The sequence below is a fragment of the Scomber japonicus genome, chromosome 10, assembly GCF_027409825.1.
Source record: "Scomber japonicus isolate fScoJap1 chromosome 10, fScoJap1.pri, whole genome shotgun sequence".
Lineage (NCBI taxonomy): Eukaryota > Metazoa > Chordata > Actinopteri > Scombriformes > Scombridae > Scomber > Scomber japonicus.
Window position 1 is genome coordinate 27,610,505 of NC_070587.1, and position 25,869 is coordinate 27,636,373.

At 39.3% G+C, this 25,869-nt stretch overlaps 1 protein-coding gene across 3 annotated transcripts; it reads left to right on the top strand.

Moving 5' to 3' along the window:
• Positions 1–2,224: 2,224 nt before the first annotated feature.
• vegfaa (vascular endothelial growth factor Aa) lies at positions 2,225–15,361 on the top strand. Of its 3 annotated transcripts, XM_053326319.1 has the most exons (7): positions 2,225–2,854; positions 4,514–4,556; positions 6,759–6,955; positions 7,740–7,816; positions 7,910–7,942; positions 10,585–10,716; positions 12,238–15,361. In XM_053326319.1, the coding sequence occupies exons 1-7, from the start codon at positions 2,789–2,791 to the stop codon at positions 12,257–12,259; spliced, it is 570 nt and encodes a 189-aa protein (XP_053182294.1). In that variant the 5' UTR covers positions 2,225–2,788; the 3' UTR covers positions 12,260–15,361. The 3 variants fall into 3 exon arrangements, with proteins under 3 accessions (XP_053182294.1, XP_053182293.1, XP_053182292.1); XM_053326318.1 differs by lacking the exon at positions 10,585–10,716 and having other exon boundaries at positions 7,910–7,946; XM_053326317.1 differs by lacking the exon at positions 10,585–10,716.
• Positions 15,362–25,869: the final 10,508 nt, after the last annotated feature.

Here is a 25,869-nt window from a genome sequence, read left to right on the forward strand (position 1 = left end):
ACAGCAGCTCATAACGGCTAGAAACACATTTGACGTGGTCAGCTCATCCAAACTCTCGTGTTTCAGCTACACGTCGATCTCTGGAAAAACCTCTGAGGGGAAACAATGTGGCTCACCTGCCAAACGGTAAGAGGCATTCTGCATTCCTACTCAGCAGGCATGCGTAGGTACTGATGAGAAAAAGAAATATGGTTCATGAATGTTGGTTTGAGTAATACATTAATGAGAATCAACACTTCACAGCAGCTTATATGATGAGGAAGAATTCCAAACGCAACACAATCTTTCCAGAGAATGAGATGTTGTGATGCAGTAAATGTTGTGCAATGTGACCACACATTGTGATTAAGACGAGTATGATAAACTTCCTTGTTTGAATATTAGTAACTTTGGACTAAATACATTTGTAGAGTGACGAGTGTTTCCAGAGACCTATTACGGAAGTTTTCCTTCATTTTTTGTATCTTCCTATGTCAGCACTTTTATCAACTGCATTAAAGATGAGCTGCTTTTCAGGAAGTAGAAGTAACTAATAGGAACAATGAAAAAGCATTCTGAGTGCATATTACTTCCTTGATGTGATGCTTGATTAAAAAAAAAACATTTAAAAAGGAGAAAACAAAAGTGAAGGTTCAGTGTGATGGGGAAGATGGGAAAGATGTGGGGGAGGGGCAGGTATTCTCAGAAACCAGAGATAAACAGGAATTCAGTTTCCTACTATAAAAACATGATATCATCATTAATAGGAACTAACACGCCTTCCAACTTATGATAATGGCTGATAAGAGTTTGACAGACGCCTATGCACAGCTCAGCACGGGAAGGATGGCCTAAAGGTTAGAGAAGTTGGGTTGGGATAATGAGGAAGCAGCAACCCCCCCCCCTCCCTCATTACCACCACTGGGCAGCTTCCAGGTGTGAATGTGTGTAACTGTGTGAATGTGATCAGGGCATTACTGCAAAAGAAAGCATTGCTCTCAGTGAATTTCCCTTAATAAATAAAGGTTAAAAAAAGATTATTTAAAAAGCAAATGAGCAGGACACTGTTGTTGTTCCTCATGATTCCACAAGAGGGCATACATGTGAACTCAAATCAATGAATGAATGAACATAGGAGATACTTCACTTCTAAACATACAAAAAAATAAAAGTCATTTTGCCATGATTGTTAAATAACAATTTTCTTATCATTGTGATATAAAAAAGCACAGTTGCATTTAATCTGTTTCGGGCAGTGCGTGTGTGTGTGTGTGTGGGGGGGGGGGGGGGGCAGTGGGGGGGAGGGTGGCTATAAAACAAGCTGGCATATCACTGACATACTGTCACCTTTAAAAGTTCAAAATTCAGTTGGAGTTGTTTTATGTCCATCTGGTCAATGTATGTATAGTGTTTACTCTCCTCTTGGCTCTGTTTTTGGTCTCTATAAAACAAATAGCTGCTAAATGCTCCACTGTGTTCACCAGCTGCTCTCTAACTGTGTGTGTGTGTGTGTGTGCTGTTTGGTTGGCAGGTAGTGTACAGTGGCTTTATCACTGCGTTTCACTGGAAACTGCTGCTCTATTGTTCATTTAAAATTATGAATGAGAGAAGCTTTAAAAATAAATGTAGTCTTAAAACAAATTTGCCATCTTGACCATGACTGTTTATAAGAATACAAATCTTAAAATTCTAGACATCCCAACTCTCCAGGACATTGATAGCGGCGAGCAAGGGCGCGAACTAGAGAGTGACTGCGCGTGTGATTGTTTATGTGACTATAAATGCAACGCGTCCTTATAGCTCTGTGTTGCCGCTCATTAGACCGACACCAGAATGGGGGGGGATTTCCAAACTCACCTCAAGCGCAGCGAGCAGTTCTCTTTGAGATCTCTGCAGGATGAACCGTCCAATGGGATTATGTTTTTTGGTAAGAAAATAACTCATGCACTTTGACTCAAATATGATGAAATACGATGAAATGCGTCAAATTTAAAATAACGCAAGAGCCGGTCTGTGACGTATTAAAGACATTTAGATTAAAAATTGAGTCTAAATTGTGCATCGTAAATCATCAATGACGAGCAGGATTGGAACGACTCGGTCCAACTCAAGCCCCCCCCCCCCCCTCTCTCTCTCACTCTCTCACTCTACCATTGGTTATTCGTGCCGCCCCGCCTCCAAGGCGTTAGACTGTGTATCTGCTGATGCCCGGCCACCAGACAGACATAACGCGAGAGAGGCTGGTACCGCTGCAGAGCCAGGGACAAGCACCAAAGACAAGCCGAGGTGCAGCAAATGAGAGGAACCATATGAAGACAGTTTGCAGAAGAAAGCAAAAGGATCACTTCTAACCGGCAACCAGTGCGGGTATTCCTCTTCACCCACACCTTCCTGTTGTGGGATCAATGAGCGTAATGAGAGAAACCAGTGCGTAAAGTTGGTGAGCTGATCTGCCCGTCTCCCGCTTCCCCTCTGAACATTATTGTTGTCATTTCTGGGGGATCGCTGTGTTCCTGTGGTCCCGGTTCCAGTGTGGATTTTAGAACCCATCACAGTGTCTTTGTCTGTGGGTGAGCGAGGCTTGTTGGACGGTAACATTTCAAGCGGAGCGCTGCTAGGAGACATTAGAGGAGTCTGTGTGAACGTGCCACATGTGTGTGGGAGATATGGATTTGCTTTTACTATAGCCAAGGTTTGCCGCGGTTTTTTAAAATATTCATTTTTCATTTTCTGACTGTGCGCGTGTTATTATATTGTATTTTCTCTTAAACGACCGCTGGGATTTCACGACTCGTGCGGAATTACAACCATGAACTTTGTTGTCAGTTTGGTACAAATCCTTTTGGCAGCGGTTCTTCAGCTATCCACAGTAAAGGTGAGTCTTGGACTTTATTTGCCAATTTCTATCAATAGTTAATAGACAGGAAGCTCTGTTTTTTTCTGTCAGCACCTTGTCTGTCAACATCTTTCTTTCTTCTCATTTATTTTTGATCAGGTGTCACATGTAGGCCTATTCACATTATTTAAGTGTTGCGCAAAGAAAACAGTGTGCCAACAAAAATAATTAGTAAACGTGCAGTGGGAAAATATTGGCTATTTATTAGACTACTAAATAATAATGCAAACAAATATAATAAATGAAATCTTTGTCACAGACCATGGTTCTCCTTTGTGGGTGAACTATCAGCATTTGTGCTTTGTCTATATCTAAAAGCCTTAGACTCAGTCATTAATTGGTTAAAACCTCAATACGTGCCCTTTGTTGTTGCTGTGCCAGACTCTATATGAAATGTATATATTTATTTTCCAAGAACAAAAATAAACGCATGATAAAATATACATCAAGTTATTTGATCGTGTAAAATAATCACTGAATTTGGGCATATATTTAGTTCACTGAAAGTTCTTAATTAAATAGAAATAAAACTTCAAATTTATTTTAGCTTCATTGGCTTTTGCACATCATAAATCGCAATAAACTATAAGAGGGGGGCTGTGTGATCCTGCCTTTTGTTTGGTTACCAGTACGCCGAATTGAAACGGAACTCATTAGATAAACAAAAAACCTTTCCACTCATTATGAAGCAATATCCAGTCCTATTTTCTAACAGAGCTCATCAAACTGCGAGCTTTGTGAACAGAGTGTTGTCTGACGCGTGTGCTCTGTATGTGTGTGTGTGTGTGTGTGTGTGTGTGTGTGTGTGTGTGTGTGTGTGTGTGGAGCTCTCCTGCGCTTCCCTGCAGGATGTACACCTCCTCCTCACGGCCTCACACGCTTTCTCACGCAACATCACCACCGCTTACAGCAGACTTCTCAGGGATGCTGCTTCGTCACGTCGATTTTTTTAATCATCAAAACAAAGGACGTTTCCTGTCCGACCTTTCAAAATGAAATTGAAGCGCAGGGATCAATTTAAACCATTTGTTTTGATCAGAGTGAGTGAACAGACATGAATGCACGTTTAAAGAGAATTTACTCTTTCATGCCTCTAAATAAATACTAGAGATCGGAAGTAACATAGATGGAATATAAGAGCACCTCTTGTTTTACTGTCAGCCATTAGTATGGTTTCATGTTAAACTACCTGCTTCTATTTTTTTCTAATTTTAGTAATGAGTGTTCATTGTTTAACATACGGCACCAGACTAGCGCTTTATTTTGAAGGTGAACTTCCGCTTTTCACCTGTGTGTTTGTAGCTTTACACTGACTGTACTTGTTAAGCTTTTTATAGTTTGACTCCTATTTATTCTGATATGATCTTTATAATTATCACTTATACTTAAACATATACTTATATTTATATTCATGATATGGTAACTATCAGACTGCTGATTCAGCTGCATCCCAAATCAGCCTTTAATGTCCTCAGCTGGCAATTACATGGGGGAAAAAACCTTACTTGATTTCCTGTATTATGATTTTTACAATACAAGTCTAAGAGCAGGATTTGTTGTATGATGACATGTTTATAGAAGCTGATCTGCAAACAGATTAGAAATATTAACACCTGGTCTGATGTGAATCTCTTACAGACTGCCAGCATTAACAAGGGACTGGACAAGAGTAAAAATGAGGGTAAGTGTTCTCTCTAATCTATAATAAATCTGTCAAATGAAAAGACTTCTTTCAGGTTGGATGACCATAGGGCCACCTAGTGGACATAAACATGAATATGTGTGTTTCCTTTTGCCATAGGTGTTGAGTTGTTTCTTACAAATGTTTGGAGTTTTGAAATGTGAAGTGTGTATCGCTTCCTCAGTGTGAGCTAAAGATTGTTTTATTTGTACAGAGCAGGCAGGAATCAAAGTTCCTCAGGGTGAAAGGTCTGACTTGGGACTTTGGAGTCACCATAAAAGTGGTGCAGATTTCAAAACAAGAGTTAATGTGAGACAAAAGGTGGACACAGTCAAGGACATTACAATAATTCCCAGTGGTTACATTTGTGTGTGTGTGTGTGTGTGTGTGTGTGGTGGAAGCACACAGTCAACATGAGCAGACAGTCAGCCTTGGTTCAATGCCGTACTCATGTTTGTTTGACAGTGACTCTGCTCCGTTCAGGCCAAGGTTGGACCTGTTGCATGGTGATGGATGTAGACGTAGATTAGCCACTACAGGCAGCATCAGCTGGCCGGCGCAGGGTCGTGTGCTTGTTGTTGGTGTTTGTAGAGGAGCAGGAAGTCTGACACCTGCATGCTGCTGAACTCTCACGCACACCGCTACTGTCACAGATCATACCACCCACTTTAACCATGAGCAAATGGAGACAATTATATTTGTCTTATTGTCAACAAATCCCACAAAATCCATCTCTTAATATATATGTTCGACTTCTAAATGTGTTTGTGGCACTCAGCCCCAAGCTATTAAATATTTTGCTCACAATATTTATTATCTTATTAATTTATTTATTGCTTTCAACAAATCACATGGTGTTCATCCACACATGGAATTTGCCCAGTTTGTCATCATGTTAACTAAAGTTTGGTCATGTGATAATAGTGAAGACCATGAAGTGCAAATGAAAGCTAATGAAAAAGTGGACCTTAAGTTAAGCCTGTGTTTATGGTAATGAAGGAATATGTCACCCATTGCAACACAGTGGCTCAGTGTTTTACTAGATTTTGGATATTGGCAGCACAGAGGAATAAGATCAGACTTGGTTACACTCACAATACTTATCAGTTTATCAGTTCATTGTTGGTTTGGGTCTGTGGATGAGATTGGTTGGCAGTAAGGAAGAATATAGAATATCACCAGACACATCCTTTTTAAAGGATGATGTAAGAGGGAAGAAACTGTTGCAACCTCTGTCAGGAGGTAGAACCAGTTAAGTATGTTGACATGTGGCTGTTGTCTGCTTGTCTCTCCACCAGCTCTTAGTCGGGAGCAGGTGCTGCTGCTGTTTTAGCTGCTCATGTGAGCTAGTCAGGTCAAGACTGCAGAGTCATTCACTGTAGAGCTGAGGAGGAGTGATACATAGTGCTGATACATGTGGTCCTTTCTGTGTGGTCTGCCTTTGATGTAGTGGAAATTCCTCCCTGACCACAGATGGCCAATATGCCTATCATTATTACTATTATTATTATTATTCAGATGTCTCACCACAGAGGCTCCTATTCACTCTACAGTCTGTGAAGGCAGCAGTGAAAGTTGCCTCGTCATGCCTCACCTGAAGAAATGTGGTTGAAATATATCTTCACTTCAGCTTTTCCAATTAAAATTGTGAACTTATCACATTTCAAATAAAATCACAAAGCTAATTGGCACACATTCGATCTACAGCATTGGTCCGGAGGCAGAGCATGCACAGTGGTGGCCCTTCATGGGGGTCACATGTCAGAGATTGAACCCTGGCGCCACAGTGCCTGAGGTCACGGCTACCCTGACAAACCGGGGGGTCAGGAGTTAGCAAGGGGTGGCTGGGAACCCAGTCTGATGGACTGTGGGATGGATTATTCTGAGCTGCACAGGGGTGGAAACATAGAGGAGGAAGGCAGGTCTCAGCACTGAGGGAAATAGCTAGTCTTCAGTAAATAATGAGCTAAGGATTTATGATTTTGTTATTGTTTTTGATCATGTTTTCATCCATGACTCTGAGCCAGTTTCTACAGCTTTCTAAAGCTTGTCACTGTCACTAGTTATTGCTGATATGCTGCTTGCTGAGCTTGTCTTAGTATTTGAACACCACTTAGGAAATAAATGACTGTAGTGTTCAAATAGCTATAAAGATAATGGTGGCAATGATGATGAAATGATAATCGATTTGTATTATTTCAGTCCTCCCACTCTTGGACGTCATTGAGAAGAGTAAGTGCCAGCCAAGGGAAGTGCTGGTGGACATCTTCCACGAGTATCCGGAGGACACGGAACACACCTACATCCCTTCCTGCGTGGTCCTCAACCGCTGTGGAGGTTGCTGCAACGACGAAGCGATGGAGTGCGTACCCACGGAAACCAAGAACATCACGTTGGAGGTGAGCCCAAGGTTCACAAATGATTTTATGCATAGAAATGAATTCCTGATAATGGAAGTAATAATTCATCTTAGTTTTTCTGGAACATTGTAGTGCATCTTCATCACCTTCCTCACCTGAATTAGTTTGCTTAGTTGTTATGGAGAAGATGCAGTCATCATATGGAGTATGTTATCACGTGACCAAAGTTACCTTGGTTACATGATGACAACTGAGGCATCTACTGGGAAAACTCAACCAGCAAATGAAGACCTTAAGCTACAGTTAAAAGCTCCAAAATCTGAACTATAGAGCCCAAATGTAGAGTTAATCCTTGGTTGAGACATGGATTATGAATAAAGGGGTTGTTGGGCTGAGGTTTTTTTTTTTGGTCCACTTAGTGCATGTCTAGAATGTCTTGGAGACACACAGCTTTACTGTCCAGAAGCAAAGCAGAGAAAGTGAAGCGGCGTAGCATGGCATCTCAGATATGTTGTTTACTTCAGCACACTGTGTTTACAGCCATGTCTGTGTGGTCAAAGGCTCTACTGGCCTCCGACAAGGCCTGCTGTTTAGCATGGATGTCGGCTGGAGAAGTATAGGCATGTACAGTTATGCAGACAGTTGACTTCTTCAAGTCGTTGGATTACAGGGCGGTCAGGGCTGCGGTGTTTAGACTGTGTTTAGGGTTATGTTAGAATAAGATTGTCGAGGTGAAGAAGTTTGTGACCTCGGCTCTGAAAAGTCACATCAATGTTGTTTTTATTAAATCCTCACTTTGTTATGTCCTCTGTTTCTCTTCAAGGTAATGCGGTTAAGACCAATGGTAATGCAACATAATATTCACTTAAGATTCACCGAGCATAAAACGTGTGAATGCAGGTAAGACACTCTACAGCCCACTTTCTCTCAAAAACAGTCACAGTCATTTAATAAAAGCACACATCTAAATCATATTGCTTTTTTTCATTTCAGACTAAAGCCAGATGTTCAACTAAAGAAAGAATAGTAAGTACGTGTTCTGTTTTTTTCTGTTTGTCATTTGTTCTTAAGGATTGTGAGTGGGGGTGGAGGTTTCTGGGTTAGGTCTGGAATAGAAAATCAGGGTTTTCTACAACCAACATATCTTTGACTTTGGTTGATGACTATACCTGAGCTGGGCGAGAAGCAGCCAGCTGGACACTGTTGAGCAAACAGGCCTCTGCTAACAGCACAGTTCCATCTATCCTCATGTTGAGATACACACACACACCATCCACCACAGCAAGACGAAACATCAAGCTTCCTTATATGGATGCATATTCAAAAGGTGTGACTTTGAAGTATTTAGACCATAAAATATATGAAACCCCACTAAAATACAATTAGTATACCTTTTAATACTAATGTTCAATCAGTCCTGAATCTACTACTGATACTAAAACTCAAAAATCTTTACAGACATTCAAAATTTTCAGAAGTTGAGTGAAGTCTGTCATCCAGGCCAAGTCTACAAGTGTACTGTCATGTTAAATGTGGTTTATGGAGGTAGAGAACAGGGCCTTTAGAGCCTGTCTTCCAACTATCTTTACTGGGCTCCCACACTTTGAGTGTGATCTTTTTATGGCAGTGGGTTTAGTGCTTTATGGTGTGGTTGTAACACTGTGAGTGATTGAGGCATAGCTGGTAGGCTTCAGACCACCCGCTGCTGTCTGCACTCTGACTCCAGACTCCGCCCTCAGCTACTTCCATGGTCTAATCATAGGAACAGGTGTCATGCAGTTAACCTATTTTTATTTTTAGAGATGTAAATAGAGGATGAGGTCCCGTTGTTGGTGGAGAGAACTCACCCCTTGTCACAGTCGACATAGGGCTGTGTGTGTTTGACATATGCATGCATGTGGTATGTTTGTCTTGAGGCTTCTCAGTGATAGGTCAGGTTGTTTAATTGGAAAGGGGGGAGTGCGTTAAAAGGATTGGTAGAGGAGAGATGGGGATCATGTTAGCTAAGTCAAATCCGTTTGTCATGGGGCTGAAATGAGCTGAGCTCTGCCCAGCCTCGTTGGATGTCTGCCTGTCACTGTGCACGTAGGCAGCTAGTTCACCCTGTGGCGGGGTGGAGTTGTGGTGCTATAAAGAGGATGTGCTCATTCATTCAGGAACAGGAACAGGAACAGGAACGTACAACCTGATACATTTAGCTCAGTCCTATCTTGTGGATCAATATCCACCCTGCTAATGAGGAGACTAGATTAAAAAGCTGAAGCTCTGGTGGTTGCTTTCTATTTGGTTCTATCAGCTATCGATTGAACTCTGTGTGACTTCTCCTGCATCTGCTCAGGAGTCTCTTTTTCCTGCCTTCTCCACTGTTTGTCGAGACAGGGTCAAAAGAAAAAGAACAGCAGTGCTACAGTATGTCACAACATCTCTTACCTGTGACCTTATTTATATCTGGAATTGACTGTATTTATTATTTGGCAGCAGAATTAAGTTGCCATGGCGTTTGTCTTGCTATCTTCAGCTTCAACTTTCTGTTACCATGTGTCCTTTGGTTTCAGTTGATAGATAGCTACAATGGCTATTATTTCAGTTCAGACATACAGACATTGTGTGCTTAACTAAAACTTATCACAGCCTTGAAAGGTTCACTGATAAAATCTGCGTTTGGATGTCCTGTTTTCATGCAGGAGGTCTAGAAGGTGATATAAGATTGATCGTGCTGCTGTGCAAACCAAAATCAGTCCCATGAGACAAAGCATAGTACCTTGTTGCCCCATGCAGCCACCCCTATATATCTAGTGGTGTTCTTGTTGTGTCTTCATTGTGACCTTCCATCTCATAAGCAGAGCACTTTAACAGATACATTAACAGCTATGGTGTCTACCGCAACTTCAAAGAAGTAGTTGTTCTCATCTTTGTTGGCTTTTATCTTTGTGTGCTTCTTATAGGCAGCTCTGAATCCAACCCCTTTAAAAATGAAGGCCCTTTGAATAAGTGATGATGGGCAAGTCCAGGAATCATCTGCTGCTGCTGCTGTCAAAAATGTCTTTTGCATTTACTGAGCAGAAACTATGAAGAGATGATTTTGTCATGCTGATAATATTTTCTATGCTTCTCTTGGCCTGTTGAACCATTGCTAAAAGTTGAGTATAGCATTCTAGTAGTGCCCCAGACTGCAGGATGATGTCATCTTAAAAGGATGAATTGATTTCAAGGAAGTAAAAGTTGTCTTTTCATTGTGTCTTTAAGTGAACAGTTCTTATAGTGACTTACGCCTCTCTGACTGGGTAGACTCACAAAACAGCAGTCATGACTATCAAACACATGAGGAGTGTACAGGCCTGCGTCGCTCCTGGAGCAGATCAGACAAAGCGCTAGTTATACAGGGGCTAAAGGTCACAAGGATGCCTGAGCTGGTGGATTAGTGTAATTGCTGAAACTTCAAATCTGAGCCCACAAATCCTGCGTTCTATATAAACAACTGCACATATTGTCTTTACAAAGCAATCTTAGTAAATGTGAGGATGAAGGGTGGGTTGGGGTGTGAGAGGAGGGGGTGGGCTAGGGATGTTGCATGAGTGTCTGTGTCTGTCCTTTCTGCAGAATTCGCTCTATAGCTTAGACGTCTCTCTCTCTCTCTCTCTGTCTCTCCCTTTTTGCTTCCCTTGCAGCCACTGTGCGCCTTGCTCAGAGAGAAGAAAACGCTTGTTTGTGCAGGACCCTATCACCTGTAAATGTTCCTGCAAATTCACACAATTAGACTGCAAGTCCAGGCAACTTGAGTTAAACGAGAGAACTTGCAGGTTTGTTTACCATACATATCACGATAAACAACGTGCCTTGAATGCGTCTATCCATCTCTCCGTCCATCTTTGTGTTTTCAGCATAGACGGATTTCTTGCTGAGAAATGCATGCTTCTCCTATGCTTTTTTGATGTTGTGTTGTGTTTGTAGATGGGAATGTAGCAGCTCCATGTTTTCCTGTGCTGGCTTTGTCTCTTGTCAGATGTTACAGTCACGTGGTCCAGTCAACATCAGATTTAACTGTTGGTGTTGTCCTTAGATTGACTCTGAAATGTAGTTTTAATCCGGTCTGAATGTTTAAGATGTTCGATGTAACTGCTTGCATGTTATTCAGCTCAGACATTGCCAACCTTCATTGTAAGTGTGGGTTAAGGTCAGAAACTTCCAGAATCAGACTGCATAGTAGGATCGGTCTGGATGAAGCAACCAGAAGCCATTATTTGCAATTCATTCACAGAAGTGGTCAATTCATGTCATATTGGGATGCGAGCAGAAATCTTCCAGTACCTCAAAACCTAAATAAAAACCTAAATAAAACACAACTAAATTATTTTTTAGGAAAGATTGTAACTTATGATCCACTTATTATATTTATTTCCCATCACTTACACCATCTTTATCAGTGGATAGAACACTGAGCTCAGGCTGAAACACAATAACAATAAGATAATAAGTTGACATTCAGTTTTCTTTTATCAAAGCTGAAATTCTAATTTGGTTCAGTTGTTTTTAAAGATCACATGTAGGTTAGCAGCACATATATAGAGGAATTCATGATAACTGACTTTGAGAAAGGTTTGCAAATGACTGAATGTAGAAATAGTAGCCATGGCACTCGCTTCTCACATTTACTGACTATTACTCATGTGTCGTATTTATGAGGAAAAAAACCCTCAAATACTAACAAGTGGAGACCCCATGCCTGTGTGCAGCATGTAGTCAAATAGAGAGGTAGTGGGACTGCTGCCTCTAGTTAACAAGGCTGCATTTCATGACCTCCCCTGACCCAGCCACTGCCATGACCCCTGACCCATGAGGGCTCCCCACACTGCTCTGGATTTAGAGAGACACTTGTGGGTGGGGTGACACTGACATGATTCCAATTGGCTGCCCCATGTTCAGGAGAGATAGGGGTGGAGGCACTTAAACCCCCACTGCACTCCACCCCACCTTCTGCTTAAACTCCACAACCTGAACTCTTAACATAGGTTAAGGAATATATTGACTTCACAATTTTGATGTTAAAATCAAGTTAAAATGTTTGTGTTTTACTTCATTTAAGAGACCAAATCTTTACCTGGAAATGTACATTTTACATAGAAAAAGTATCAATAGCTGGAAACCAGATCATCAATCTCCTCCAAACCCCCAACATCCCTCACTATCCATTTCTACTTCCTGTCTTGCCCGTCTCTATATAATCCCATAGTTTATGCATGGAACAGTTGTGCTCATCAAGGCTGTACTAAAACCAATTTGCTGCTTGTCATCTAACCGAACTTGCATCTTGTCTTCCACAGATGTGACAAACCAAGGAGATGAGACCAGGAGAGGCGGACTACACTGTTATGAAGGAATCTTTTTTGGCACAGCACTTTGAAACCTGAGGATGCATTCCGTGCAAGAAATGCAACACTAAATGACAACGCGAGACAGGATGTTGTCGACTCTGATCTTGCCACTGTCTGTTTTCCGCCTAAAGATATTAATATATATGTACATAACACTATAAGTACATCGACAATGTGTATTGCTGCTACATAAAAGGATATTATTTAAAAAACGAAACGAATGCGCCAATGGCGTTGAATGGGAAATGTTTCAGTGGCAGTCTGCTCATAGTAGGACTGGGAAAAGAAATCTTATTTTATGTAACACTTCACTGGATGCTGGTCTGCTGTGGACACGAATATCTTAAATATTTCTTAGTAAGAGAAACTGGTGACGACAACTTCATCAAGCAGTGCAGCGAAGCCCAACTCACCTCTAAACTGTGGAAGGGACTGAGTTTGGATGGATGGAGGACAAGGAGCTGCAAGTGGATAAACAGCTGTTGTGCTTGAACCAAACTACAGGTCCAAGAACCGTTTCCCTCTGTGACGATGTGAAGTTTTGTCACCGCTGTACGAAGTGACTCCAGTTGGTGTGAGAATCACCTAAAATGTCTCTCAGAGTTTCCAGAAATGACTGTCGGGTTACGTGCCGTGGTGATGGATAATGTGAAGATGACTTTCTTCCCACACGGAAGGGTTACATGAGGATGGCAAGAATAAACTACAGGTTCATTTACAGTGATGCTTTGGCAAGTAACTAATTAGCAACCTGGGTTAAGGTCTCTAAATGTGGACAAGTAAAACAACCTCTAATGTTGAAGTTAAGTGTCAAAGTTTTGATCAGGGTTAAAGGTAACACACTACTACCTGTTTCTACTTGTGCCTCCTTTACGTAACCCTTTCCTGCTTGGAAAACAGATTTGTCTCTCTTTTTGTGCACAGAGTTTATTATTTGTATTTTAAGGTATTGTGTTTTTTTCACATCATGTCTTGAGACCAGGCTGCCTAAAGGGATACTACTGTAGGTATATACGGAGACAAGAAGTAAACAGACGAGCTGATCACAGCTCATCTCTATAGAAATCCACAGCCTTCCAATTTTCTTATTTAATGGCTTTGTGTGTGTTCCAAAGAAATAGTCATACATCCACAACAGAGCAGTTTATCATAAACGATCTGTATATACTTACTAGATATCCCTGTGACTAGTACACTACACCTAATTTATAGAATATGTTCAGTATTCTGTATCATTATATTTATATGCAGTGTTAAAGTATTTTTTGTTTGTCCTCCTCAATTGTTTTTTGTCTGTCTGAAGATTGAACAGAGAACACGTTTGACTGTAGATGCCTTTTTTTTAAGCGAGAGAAGAAACTGTCTAATAGACAATGCTTTGACATTCCTGATTTAACATAAAGCTGCGTTTCTCACCAGCCAGAGGGGGATCATGGTGGGCCTGTTGACCGATAGAAACCCCAGCCATCAGTGTGTGAATGATGCCCCGACACAGGTGTTTTTCATTTTGGACTGGGGCGATGGACATGTGGTTTTGCACTTGTGGGCCCGAAGACACGTCATAAGGAGGACTGAGGGAGTCTTGTTGCCGCTGTTCAGGCCTTTAGTCTAAGGGTGGTAAACTGCTGCAGAGTTTTTTTTTCTGGCTTTAATCCAGGTGTTAACAAAAAGTCCCCTTTGTGAGAACCAAGTATCAAACACAGCCACTAACCACAAATCAAACTTTCCCTTTAATATTAAACTGTTACCATATGAGTAAATGACCTTACTCATTGTTGAGTAGCCACAACAAAGCTGTATGATAAAGAATAACAGGACACAAAGATTAGTAAAGTCACAAATTATTTTTCATTGTAAGTGATGAACTAAATGGGCCACAATAAGAAGATTTCAAACTATTATACTGTTATAGATTAAAAAAAAGTATGCACTGTGTACTTCCACATATCATCTATATTATTTATAAGATAAGGTAATTATTAGGGATGAGCATGAGTACTTGAGTCCTTGAATTGAACATCAGTATTTGTTCAACATATACAGTAATCGCTCCCTCTTTGTTTTGCCCTGTAAAAAGAAAACACATATATATAAAAGATATAAAGGTACATTGCCCCTGTCCTGTACTAATAGTGTATATGTTTTGGATGGAAGGCAGTAATCTAACTGCTATCAATCAATATCCAAATAGATCCACATTGAAAAAATACTCGACCTGCACAGCCACATTTCTTTTTTTGACCAGACATGAGAGGGATGTAAACTAAATGAATGTGCAGTGCAAGCTTTGTTATGTTAAACGTGTAGATCATAGAACAACTAGTTTGATTATGAACCATTTATGCATTAAGCACATGGAGAAAGCAGCAGAGACAGATAACAGGCGATAGACCAGTAGCCTATGAAATCAACTGTTTATCACCATTACTTTTTACATACAATGACTAGTTCAAATGTGTAAATGATCAAATTGCCTACCTGCAATCATAGGAATTTTCAGAAGACAGGTCAAGACTCAAACTCACCGGCTTTAGATATATAGATTTTTAATATATATTTTTATCCCTTTTCCATAAAACATGATTTATGATGTACTTTAACCTCTAATGCTTGGTCAAACTAAAGTTTTGTAATATCAGATGCTCATAGCATAAAGCTGCTACACAGAAAAGCCTCCACACTACCTGTGTCATGTGTTAGTGCCAGTTGTACCACTTCTGTTCATCAAACATGTGAACCAGCTACACAGATGATTTTCACTAGTACCATCCTCACACTAAAGACCTGACAGTGTTGTCACTGAGTCCGGCTGCTGGCTCAGTGCACACGGCTCTCCAGTCCTCTGATGATGAGAACATTCTATTTGTATTTAAAAAACAGACTTTTTTTTTTTTGAGTTTGTACAGCCACAAACATTTTTAGTATATTTTCACATTAATATATTTATTGGTGCTGTAAAATATTTTACAATATTAATACTCCTCCTTGGTTGTTGTTTTTAGTGTAACTATTAAAACATATTTATTTTGAAAATACTTTGGGTTTTTTTATTAAACGTCTTTTGGAGCCTTGTTTACAATCTTATCTTCTCAATGTGTAAATTATGTTGTCAGTTGTAAAAGTTATCAGGACAAATCAGAAAAATGGGACAGGAAGTAGACATATTTAATATTTGCAGATATAGTTAAGTAAGAAAGAAAAAGAATGGGTACATATCACTACACACACACACACATATACAAAACTGCCAATTGCTATTTAATACTAGTAACTTCTCAAGTGAGGGTCTCCGTAGTTCAGTACAAATAGAATTAAATAGAAATAGAAAGCTTTATTGTCATATTTGACATAATGTGATTACAGGTGCCACTTCATTTGTGCATTAGGAATAATGACAAATAACAAACAAACAAATAAAAACATGGCAACCAGATAAAAAAAATGACACACAACTAAAAAAGATGACAAAAAATAAAAAGATGAGTTAGTTAGTTGCTGTGTCTCCCATGCTTCTCCTTTGAGCACATTCCTATAATTTATGACCGTTTTAGTCACCAACATTACTGAGAGTTTGGGGATGCAGCAACTCAACTTGACAGCTTTACAGTTATGTAAGTACTGTGAGTTTAGCGTAATCTAAACAGTCAAATCATCTTCTAATAAACACATTAGTTTGTGGTTGTATGGTATTTGGTCATAACTCAAAGAATGGAAGAAACTTAGTCTATTAGGTAAGTAGGATTCTTCTTGTGGAGAACATGAGCATCAATCTATCCAGTAGTTGTTACATCAGTAGATACATCAGTCAACCAACAGCTCAACACCAAGCTGCTAGTATGACTCAAATATACTGTTGGCGTGTCTTCATCCTTTTGATGGAGACACTGCATCAATAAAACATAATGCATCATTATGTAATGCAAAGATGAACTGTTTATTGTTTTGGTAGGGAGGAAACAGGGTGAGAGTTTCTGGTACAACCTCACCTACTTCCAAGGTACCAGGAGAAGGAAAAAGTCCAAAAAGAAAGTCAAAGCTCCAGCAACACTTGTAGTATAGAACAACTTTATTAATAGACCAACACGTTTCGGCTTGTGGCCTTCATCAGGGTCATCATGAAGAAGGCTGCAAGCTGAAACGTTGGTCTATTAATAAAGTTCTATACTACAAGTGTTGCTGGAGCTTTGACTTTGTTTTAATACAGTCACCATGCTATCAGGAGTCATTTAACTCTCCATGCAAACCCAAATGAGTGAAATTAGTTTCCTTTTAGCATCTGTAAGGCAGAGTGTATATTAAAGGGACAATCAAATACTATCATATTGTTAGTCTTCCTCCTGAGTGCAGCTTCCCATGAAATACGATTTGTAAATAGAAGAAAGATAATCCTGTTGGTAGTTCCCCAGAATATGTACTTAGTAACTCTAAGGCACCATGGGAATTCTACTGAATTTCCTTATCTGTGACGTTCACACACATTTTAGACTTCAGTTATCTTTAATGTAGTTCATATTGGAATGTGGTGACTTTGATTGACAGGTGACACTTGGTAGGGGGCGGGGTTTCAGCGGGCTCGGTGGGCACTCCCACAGTGTTTGGGAGCAGAGAAAGAGGCTGATTTTCACACAACTTTGAAGCCTAATTTCATATATTTGGCGAATTTTTAAATCATTGAAATTTGGCAGGGTGGTTAACAACACACTTTTCTGTGGTATGTCAAACTCAGAACACACATTTATTCTTACATTACACAGACTTTAATGAGCAATAAAAAGACACAATGTGCTGTAAAAAACCAGTGTATAAGTTACACCTGTGTATAAGACACAGTCTATTTTGGGGGGTGTCATGCTGGAATAACGCTTTTCTATAAAAGACTGGTTTATTTGAATGCACCAGGTTCGGGTTACGCTGAGTTTTAATTAAACCTTTTAAAAGAACTTTACATAATTCATACAGTGTGAACCTGTGTTTTTACTCAAGTCCCAAAAACTCATCAAAGCTGTCGCTATGCGCAAATATAGCACCCAAGAAGGCTCACCAAGCTCACCGTCCTCACACTCTGTGTCCGTCCCAGAGTCAAACAAACATCATCCTCTGTTCCATCCAGTGGAAAAACAACAAAGTTAGTGAATATTTTAGGCTTCAGATCTGTGCTCATACTTTGTGCCTCTGCTTCAACATTTGCTGCTCTCGGTCAGGTCAGTTTGGTCTGTAAATACTGAAACATCACAGCAACTAGTGACTTCTGATCAACTGAATCAGCATCCACCTCTGAACCTTTCTGATTTTATTTTTTATTTTTCTGTACAGCATACAGCATTAACAGGTCATCAATAGTCTATCTACTCATCATCATTAGCTGATGACACTGCTGGAGTGTGCAGTGTGTGCTTGACACCACTGTTTACAGAACATTATAGTTCATACGTGTGGACACTCACATTGTTATCTTTATAATTATAGTTATTGTTATTATTGTTGGCAGCCTTTTACATTCCTATGATCATATCCAGATCCAACCTCTCTGTATTTTACTGGTGAATAGAGAGTAAAGTGTATAGTAAAAAAAGAAGAATAAATCCCAATAAAGGTGCGTCTTATACACCAGTGTTTACATCATGTTTTATATGATCATTTGACTGGCAGCTTTCCTAACTTCATTTACTTGAAGTACTGTCAAATAAACTGGCTGATACTGGCTCAAGTTTAGAGAACTTGTGAACTTTGGTCCTGCTGCTGAATGACAGCTGACTGGAAATCTTGGGAGAGTTTCTGTAATATGAACTCTTGTGTCAGGAGCCATAAAGACAACGTGGGAGCTCTGAGGCAGCACTTTCACAATAGATTAGGAATTAATGTCACACACAAGTGTTGAAGCACTTCATGCACGGCTGATTTGAGGCATAAATAAGACCCAGTGAGAGTGCTGAGTCCTTGTGCTGCTAAATACCCCAAAGAATGCTGCAAATGATTTGATCTGTGATTAAAAAGGAATTTAAATTATCAGGCCAACTTTGCCCTCATGTTAACTAGCAGAGTGTGAGTGGCTGGACTTTAAACTGTTCACTAATGCCACAGACAAATGGAACCTTGGGTACAAGATATCCTTCATATCCTTCATGTGATTAAGAGACATTTCTCCTGACATTCTCAAGTGTTCAGTTCTACCAGAGCACTAATGAACTACTCTGCCACTGAACTGAACTGCACTCATAGTAAATTCATTTTAAAACTAAAGTACTTCACAGCTCTATGAAGCTTTTTAAGCTCTGTCTTGTTTAGATTTTTTGGGCCACAACTCTGAGCCTCATCATTCTGGTTTCCAGCAGCAGCAGTCAGCTGTTTCCAGTGGAATAGCTCTGATACCAGCAGGTGGTCTATATCTCACAGCTTTTACCAGCAGTATCTGGTGGAGACCAAACCGGAGATAAAAAGATTTATCAGCGGGACACAAACACTGTCTGCTGGATATGTAAGTCTATGCTAACCTTGACAATGTTATACAGTGATAATAATAATAATAATAATGATAATAATAATAATAATAATAATGATAATAATAATATTGTCAGTGTTGTTTACAGCTTCTTTTTCTTTCTTTTTCAAAATGTTACAGACAAAATTATAAAACAAACCTTTCTCTTCATCTCTCCATGCACATAGTCCTAACTGACATTAAAACGAATGACATTTAAAAGAATACAAATAAATAAATAAATGAGACAACAGCATCTTATGACAGAACACACAATGAACAGATAGGGACTATTTATTTAGTAGATGGTAGAAGGTAACAATGATATTTCTTTCCAAGTGGAATTTTTCAATGTGTGCCCTACAAAATAAATTTGACCTCCAATGACTTGTACATATGAAACCAAAACTATGAGCACTACATCTGTGTATGATCTGTGTATCAATATTGGTGTAACTGATGTGAAGGTGTATTTTGATATTAGTTGTGTGTGTTTATTTGGCAACAAAAAAAAGTTATTACAAGTAAGAAAATTATGAAAAAAAGCCCATCAAACTTATCACCAACTAACCTCTTTAAAAAAAAAACCTTTCATGGAGAATGGTGAGCTTTTTTTTCAACTTTAAAAAACAGACAACTGTGCAATCTGAGCAGCAACAGGACAGTTTCTCAACTGTTGACTTTCCACTTAAATAATTACTCAGGCAAATCAGGCAGGTTACACCACACAGACGGGAGGGAGTGGAAAATGCCGTCTGTAATCTCTCACCCCCCTCCCCCACCCCCAACAGTGCAAACACTTACATGAATAAAGACACGCACACACACACACACACACACACACACACACACACACACACACACACACACACACACACACACACACACACACTTATAACACCTCCTGTTGGAAGAGTGTTCACCCAGGCTGGTAGACATTAACAACTGACTGGAGGAAAGCAGAAACAGAGCATGACCGTTCTTATGATGTGTCTCTCACTCAGTAACAAATGAATTATTCCGTTCAGGATACTCCAGTTGCATGATGCACATTCATGACATATTCAATACAAGACAAAACTCTTTAGCCACATATCAACGTATAAGAGAATGTATTAAGACTTGGATAAGATCTGAGTTGAGTCTCTGCAACAAATCATCTAACAAGCAGCGAGTGAATGTGGCCTGTAATCACTCAGAGGTTGATTTATTAAAGATTTGTGGCACTTTTAGATACGAACAGCTCAGACTGTTTGTTCATATTCACTATGAAACCATTCACACTTCATTAATCTTGTCTTATCAGTGAACTGATAAAAAAAAGCAGTGTAATAATACAAACAAGAGGCAGTAGAGACACATTCAAATCTGATTGCGCAAACCATGAGGCACATTCCTGTTAATGTTCTAAAGGTGTCAATTTACTCCTCTCAAGTGTAACTATATCAATGCGTAGGTGTGTGGAAGTAGCGTCCACTCTGTCTGTTCCCTCCCTCTTTACTGAGATCAGCTGTTATTCTGCCTGTCACATCAATTTCACATATGGTTATACAGAAAGCATACTGTAGAGTTTATCTGATCTCTGAATGCTCTATATGGATGAGAGAGCATTGATTTGTATGGATTAAGGAGCAGCATGAGCGACAGCTGAGAGATAAAACTTGTGTCTTTTAGTTCATCCATGTGTTTGTATTACTGTTAATGTTCTGCTATGATAACTAAACCAGTAGGTTTGTTTCTTTGGGCATTTTTTTGTCAGTTATCAAACAGCCATCAAAAAGAAATTCCACATCCATCCAATTTTCTTGGCTTCTTATTTACCAACCTTAAATTACTGTTGCACTTGGCAGTTTAAAAAAAAAGTATTCTTCTCATAATTTTATTCCTGTGGATAGATTTTATTCTCACTAGGATTAAAAGAAGATAAGACATAAGACACACACACACACACACGCACACACACACACGCACACACTCTGACTGCGTGAACCAAGCCTAGCTTTATAACTCTTAAAATCACAGTCAGAATAGTTTCCAGTCATTCCTCAGAACAGGGAAGCTATTCCGTCTTCCTCATTCCATCATTAAGTCCATTCATAAACTCTGTGACGTAAAGGAAATCAGTGGTTTCTGTTTAGTGTCTGTTATCCATGATGGGCTGTAAACTGTATTTCCACTTGTCACAGCTGAATAACCAAAATATTCTGCTGTGAAACTGGTGATTTTTTAAAATCTCCTTCAATAAATCTTTTGTTGCTCCTCATGCTACTGCTGTAACAGTTAGAGATTGACATTAGTTTATACTCTGATCATAAAAGCAATACTTTTTAATACATACTGTACACATAGTTCTTTTCACTATTGTCAGGCTGGCAACTTTGATACTAGATTTAGCAACTCCTCTTACAGTCTGGCTACAAGTGATGAATCTAGCAACCTTTACAAATCATGGGAAAAATGTTGTGTTGACTGCCAAGATATTTAGTAACACATGGGTCCGGCTGATGCCAGCGCGTGCACATTATGCTGCTGTTCCAACCATGTCTCCTAGAAATGATGTTATATTACTAAATCCTTGTCCCTCTTACGCTGTGGTATGAAATGTATTCAATTTGAAATGAAGGAAGTATTACATGTATATACATCACCAGAGGAGGTTAGGCTTCATGTCATACACTAACCCTAACCCTAACCCTGTGTGTGATTACATTTACACACATTCATTGAAAAAGGTGGTGCTTGAGGTTGACTCAGTGCTGATTGGGTATAATCAAAGGGAAATGTGACATCAACAGAAGGCACCATAGACTGTATAAAAGAAATGGACGTAACATCCGTGACGTCACCCATTGGTCTGTGGACTGCTGCTCGGAAGCCAATAGTTTCGAATCTAGGCAGCGCCATCTTGAAAATTTCAGGTGCATGCTGGGAAAAATAAAAACACGGATTCTACTTATATGGGCATGAGGTGGAGCCATGGGCGGACCGGGGGAGGTTGCTATGGTTGCAAGGGCTGGATCTCGAGGACATTGGGCAATCAACCTGTCAATCACGACGTAGCCACGCCTTATTGCATACCCTGCTTTATCGTCAAATAATAAGGGAGGCAAACATTTCACAAATGAACATCATACTGCATTGAAGAAGGCTTTAAACTAGCGATTGAGACCATAAACACATTTTGAAAACATTTACTGAGGTTAGAAATCAAGTGAGAAGTTGGTGAATTCTCCATTGACTTGTATAGAGACAGAAATCACCAAAAACGACACCAAAACGGTCGCCCCCTGGTGGCCTTTTTGATAGAATGCAGTTCTAAGTTACTTCCGCATCATGTCCAGAGACCGGTGGGTTCAATGAATGTCCTACTCTGCAATGAAAGACACAACAATGAGACAAAACAGCTGAGAGGACCGAATGAGAGGACGTTCCTGTAAAGTTCCTTAATGGGAACAGGGCTATATTGTACTGCAGGATCAGATATGTTATTTGGAAGTTGTCAGTGAACATGACTTGACAACTGATTTGTTCTGTATCATCATCTTTGTGACTTGCTAAATATTAAATTATACATAATTTTTTTAACATTCCCCCATTATGTCAATAACAAGTGTAATAGCCAACATGTTTCCTACAAAATGTATTTGCTGTAGCTAATTACTAGTATATCAATGTAATCTCTTTTTAAAATATGTACATTTCATTGATCATTTTTTAAAACACACACATACAAAACAATTCCAACCGAAACAAAATCCCACTTATATGAAGAACGACATAATATACAACATATATTACAGGACTTGCATAAACACAAAATGAGAAAAGAGATGTATTGCATTGCAGTATTAGGCCAAATAGTTTCTAGTTTTATGACTTCATAAAACCAGAAAAGGGGAAATTTAATTCAATTAGATACAATTTGTATGAGATAGGATTCACTCTGAACAGGAATTCATCCCTCTGTAGTAAGCCTGACACCTTAATGTTCTAATCTTCTAAAACTGGTTCCCAGATTTAAAGACGTATACGTCATTCCCCTTTAAAGTACGGAGAGGATTTCCATACGTAACTCGTTGTATAATTCTCTGTACCACTGTGCTACTGTTTGATACATTGTCTACTCTAAATACAAGAGTACACTGAGGGGTTTAGACCATAACCTTCTGTTGCAAAACAACAAAAACAAAGCAGATTCCAATTTGTGAAACTTTGTGCAAAGCCTTTTTCAAATAGTTTTGCCATTTTAAGCGAAATTAAGTTCCCAGCTCTTTATTACATTTGATGTAAGACATATGGTAAATGGACTGTACTTATGTAGTTCAGACCAGAGGTGGACAGAGTACACAACTTCACTACTTGAGTAAAAGTACAGATACTCCTTGTCAAATATTACTCCAATACAAGTAAAAGTAGCTTAGTCAAAATATTACTTAAGTAAAAGTACTAAAGTATTTGCTTGAACAATTACTTAGCAGTAAAAGTATTTTTAAAATATCTCAGGAAATACAGGAAAGTAGCTTTATTATAATTATACAATACACTGATGTGATTCTGCTCAAAAATAAACACATAAAGTCAAGAAGCCTCAGAACACAGTTACATTTCAACACACCTAACACCTACCTCGGACTCTTTGATATGAATTGTATAAAAGACATGAACAGAAAGTCAACTTAATCATTCAACTGGACTGCAACAGTTGCCATATTTTTAATCAATCAATCTTTATTTATAAAGCGCTGAATCACAACAGAGTCATGTGAAGGCTCTTTCCACATAGAGCAGGTCTAAACCGAACTCTTCAGGTTTCATTTAAAGAGACCCAACATTCCCACATGAGCAGCACTTGGTGACAGTGGAGAGAAAAAACTCCCTTTAACAGGAAGAACCCTCAGAACCAGACTCAGAGTGGGAGAACATCTGCCTGGACCGGTTGGGGTAGAGAGGAAACCATTTAAAAATGGCAACTATGATACTGAAGCACATACAGTTATGTTTGAAATGAACATTAGTAACATTAAGTAGTTTTTCAGGTTGGAAGACGAGTTTTTGTAGGCTGTGATATAATTTGTTCGTGGTAAGTACAACAAACATTTAAACTGAAACAAATCAGTTTTTGTGACAAACATGGGTTTGAGATAAGGCCCCGGGTGCTCAGTGGGAGTTTCTCCAGTTTCTTCCTCCATGTCTTCGTATGGCATGACATAGTACAGGTACGGCAATACGACTAAGACAAACCAAACGCAAATCAGCAGAAACAGTTTATTTATCAGCTGACGTGAGCTCAAAAGTAGCGAGTAACGAAAGCATCAATAGAAATGTAGTGGAGTAAAAAGTACAATATTTGTTCTTTAAATGTAGTGGAGTGAAAGTAAAAGTATTCCCCAAAAATAATACTCAAGTAAAGTACAGATACTCAAAAACTGTACTTAAGTACAGTACTCAAGTAAATTTACTTTGTTACTGTCCACCACTGGTGCAGACTTTTACACTACATGTCCCATTCACACACATTCATACATTCACGGCAGGAAACCAACCTGCTCATCAGGAGGAAACTAACCATTCATACACATTCATGCACCGTTGGCACAGCAACGGGAGCAATTTGGGGTTAAGTATCTTGCCCAAGGACACATGGACATGTGGACTGGAGGAACCAGGAACCACTGACCTTCAATCTTCCAATTGGTGGATGAGCGCTCTACCTCCTGAGCCACAGCCGCCCCACAAGTATTTGGTGCTGGCTCTCATGTGACTGAAAAGATTTGACTTGACAATGAAAATACATTAGACCACCTTTGTAGCTTGGTTGGATTCCAAAGTCCTTCTCCCATGTAGTAATGATTTTATCAGTGCTACACTGAACCAGTGACTGCAGCTTCTGATGAAAAAGGGAAATAAACTTTTTGTAATATTTGGAGCAAGAAAAAAGTTTCAAAAGGCCCCCTGACATGGTAATCATCAGGAGAGAGAATATTATATATATAGATGTGTGTGTAATTTAAAAAAACATTTCTTTATTCATATACAATATATGTCTTTTCTGCAAATATGTGAGAACTATATGGAAGATATTACACATAGTTGAAACTGATGAAACTGACCTTTTGCTAATCATTTTTCCAAAACACTTTTTCCGTTGTCCTGCTAGAAAGATATGATAAATGATTGGTTAAAATCATCTATGTGTTGATTACAATTGCAGTTTTTAAATATGTGTAGACAGTACGCCCATTACCCTACAAATAACTTAGTAAGAAGTGTGTTCTAAGAAGTGATGTATTTAATTATAAATGAGCATTGAGCATTGACAACCCTATACAGACGACTTGTTAGAGCTATTCCCCCTCTCTTTATAGGAAGTTGGAATGTTTCAGTTTTCACTCTTACTTTCCTCTCAAGGCACAAGTATTGACTTTTCGATAAAGATGATTGAGATTTGCAAATTCCAGACAGTATATCCAGACAGTGATCCCTTAAAAGAAAAATGTGCAGGCTGGTTAGAATCTCAGTGAGAAGAGTTTTTGACAAAAAGCAAAACATCATCTGCCTAAAGTGATATACTGTGGTCCACTCCCATCAATTCAACTCCATTCATTTCCTTGGCCTTCACCCACTTAATACATTTGTTCCCCAGATTAAAACTCTTCATTACATTAAATAAGTACTTCATTCCACCCTATCAATGCCTTTCCTGCATCTAATGAAATGGTCTGAGAGTACTAGATACATTTAATAATTGTCACATTTGTATGGGAGTGTCTAATAATATATCCTATTTGGTTGGGATTAGTCAGGTTTGCAAGGAATCTCTTCAACCTGATAGCAAGTACATTGGCTAATACATACACGTGTGTGTGTGTGTGTGTGTGTGTGTGTGTGCGTGTGTGTGTGTGTGTGTGAGCTGGATTAAAGTTAAGACTCAGTAAGACTCACACTGTTTGTATAACTAAACTCATCAGTTCCTGGTGTTTTCCCCACTTGTGCGTTCCCAAGAGCCTCACATACTTCCTGTTCAGTAATTGGAGATCATAAGGTTGCACAATTAACCACAAAAATGTGAAATATTGTGTTTCATTTCAGGTAAAGGTGTTGTA

Coding starts and splice junctions, on each gene's coding strand:
- vegfaa (XM_053326319.1), top strand. CDS start 2,789: ATGAACTTTGTTGTCAGTTTGGTACAAATCCTTTTGGCAGCGGTTCTT. Junction 7,817..7,909: donor CATAAAACGTGTGAATGCAG/GTAAGACACTCT, acceptor TTTTCATTTCAG/ACTAAAGCCAGATGTTCAAC. Junction 10,717..12,237: donor TTAAACGAGAGAACTTGCAG/GTTTGTTTACCA, acceptor TGTCTTCCACAG/ATGTGACAAACCAAGGAGAT.